This window comes from Oncorhynchus clarkii, chromosome 7 (genome assembly GCF_045791955.1).
Source record: "Oncorhynchus clarkii lewisi isolate Uvic-CL-2024 chromosome 7, UVic_Ocla_1.0, whole genome shotgun sequence".
Lineage (NCBI taxonomy): Eukaryota > Metazoa > Chordata > Actinopteri > Salmoniformes > Salmonidae > Oncorhynchus > Oncorhynchus clarkii.
The window spans coordinates 6,534,087-6,536,586 of NC_092153.1; the positions used below are offsets into that span (position 1 = coordinate 6,534,087).

General features: G+C 53.4%; 1 protein-coding gene across 1 annotated transcript in view; it reads right to left on the reverse strand.

Moving 5' to 3' along the window:
* The window catches only part of LOC139412770 (kalirin-like), a 67,855-nt gene that overhangs the window by 44,955 nt on the left and 20,400 nt on the right, over window positions 1-2,500 (reverse strand). Inside the window, exons 12-15 of the mRNA XM_071159471.1 lie at window positions 2,249-2,440; window positions 1,945-2,120; window positions 1,553-1,700; window positions 1,162-1,447 (exon numbers count right to left, since the gene is read on the reverse strand). Coding sequence (XP_071015572.1) covers window positions 1,162-1,447; window positions 1,553-1,700; window positions 1,945-2,120; window positions 2,249-2,440 — 802 coding nt within the window. The remainder of the gene's footprint in view (window positions 1-1,161; window positions 1,448-1,552; window positions 1,701-1,944; window positions 2,121-2,248; window positions 2,441-2,500) is intronic.

A 2,500-nucleotide genomic window follows, 5' to 3' on the forward strand; every position in this document is an offset into this window, starting at 1 on the left:
TGTCTATCTTACTCTCTCTCTGTCTATCTTACTCTCCCCTCTCTCTGTCTATCTTACTTACTCTCCCTCCTCTCTCTGTCTATCTTACTCTCCCCCCTCTCTCTGTCTATCTTACTCTCCCCCTCTCTCTGTCTATCTTACTCTCCCCCCCTCTCTCTGTCTATCTTACTCTCCCCCCTCTCTCTGTCTATCTTACTCTCCCCCCTCTCTCTGTCTATCTTACTCTCCCCCCCTCTCTCTGTCTATCTTACTCTCCCCCCTCTCTCTGTCTATCTTACTCTCTATCTTACTCTCCCCCCTCTCTCTGTCTATCTTACTCTCCCCCCCTCTCTCTGTCTATCTTACCCCCCCCCCTCTCTCTGTCTTCTCTCCTCTCCTCTCCCTCTCTCTGTCTATCTTACTCTCCCCCCTCTCTCTGTCTATCTTACTCTCCCCCCTCTCTCTGTCTATCTTACTCTCCCCCCTCTCTCTGTCTATCTTACTCTCCCTCCCTCTCTCTGTCTATCTCTCTCCCCCCCTCTCTCTCCCTCTCTCTGTCTATCTTACTCTCCCCCCTCTCTCTGTCTATCTTACTCTCTCCCCTCTCTCTGTCTATCTCTCTCCCCCCCTCTCTCTGTCTATCTTACTCTTCCCCCCTCTCTCTGTCTTCTCTCCCCCCCTCTCCTCTCCCTCTCTCTGTCTATCTTACTCTCCCCCCTCTCTCTCTCTCTCTCTGTCTATCTTACTCTCCCCCTCTCTCTGTCTATCTTACTCCCCTCCCCTCTCTCTGTCTATCTTACTCTCCCCCCTCTCTCTGTCTATCTATCTTACTCTCCCCCCCCTCTCTCTGTCTATCTTACTCTGTCCCTCCCCTCTCTCTGTCTATCTTACTCTCTCCCCCTCTCTCTGTCTATCTTACTCTCCCCCCTCTCTCTGTCTATCTCTCTCCCCCCTCTCCTCTCTCCTCTCCCACTCTGTCTATCTTACTCTCCCCCCTCTCTCTGTCTATCTTACTCTCCCCCCTCTCTCTGTCTATCTTACTCTCCCCCTCCTCTGTCTATCTCTCTCCTTCTCTGTCTTCTCTCTCCCCCTCTCCTCTCCCACTCTGTCTTTCTCTCTCTCTCTCTCCTCTCCTTCCTCTCTCTCTCTCTCTCCCTCTCTCCATCTCTATCTCTGTCTTACCTGAGGACTGTACTTCGGTGATGTATTGCTGAAGGTCGTGACCCTGCTGTACGACCTCATAGGTCATGTTGTTCATGGCTAGCCGTCGCTCCATGTGTCTGTGTATGCGCTGCTGCGCTAACGTTAGCCCTTCTGGGTTAGCATCCACAAGCCGCGGTTGCGCTAATGCTAGCTTCTCCTGGTTAGCTTCCACTAGCCGCGGTTGTGCTAGCGTTAGCTTCTCTGTGGTGATGTCCTGCGCCTGCTTCTGGAGGTCCTGCTTCCATGCCTCCATCTCCCCTGACACCTACAGGGGGCAGTGGTGAGGGTCAGAGACCGGCTAAAGCTCAAACACAAACACTCTCTCTCACACACCCCACAACCCCCCCTCCACACGCTCTCCCAGCCCCACCTCCAGAGAACACTGCTGTAGTATGCGTAGCTGCAGATAGACATCCAGCCTGATCTTCCTCTGGTGGAACAGCTCCTCCAGCTGGACCTGGGCCTCCTCCAACGACTGCAGCACTGACTCCACATGGCCCACTGAACTGCCCTGGGGCCTGGCACATACACACATACACACACACACACACACACACACACACACAAGAACACACACACGCAAGAACGAACACACACACACACACAAGCATGGGGACCAAGCAAACACAAAAACAAACAATCTGAGCCAAATAAACAGGATCAACGAGAACATCTGACCCAGAGTAAAGATGTGCCAACCAATGAGACATGGCTATTGAAAGTGTGTGTGTATGCAAGTACAGAATGTGTGTGTGTGTTTACCTGAGCTGTAGAATGAGGTCCTCTCCCTCCCTGATGACAGAGAGCGAGGCGTCCTGTGTGTTGGCTTGTTGCTGCTGCTGCTGGCTGATAAGAGCCTGTAGAGCCTCCACTGAGTCAGGACACACACACACCTCCCCCGCCATCTGCCTCTGGAGACCCTCCATCCACACTGACAGCTGCACGGACATTTCATATATATACACCCCCCCCCCCCCCCCACACACACACACACACACACACACAGGGTCAGAAAAAAATACATGTATGTTTGTGTGTGTGTGTGCGTGTGTGCGCGTTACGGTACCTCTTTGGTGTGTGTGTAAAAGGAGACAGCGAGGTCCAGCAGTAGCTTCCTCTGCTCTACTCTCTGTATGAAGGCCTGCATGCGGAGCTCCAGGTCCCCAGCAGCAGAGTAGATCTCCCCCTCCTCACACTCCCCTGACTGGGCCAGCTGGCCTGCCGCCTCCAGCAGCTTCTCAGCATTGGTATAGGTGTTCTACAGAGAGGAGGGGAGGGGGAGAGAGAGAGAGAGAGAGAGAGAGAGAGAGAGAGAGAG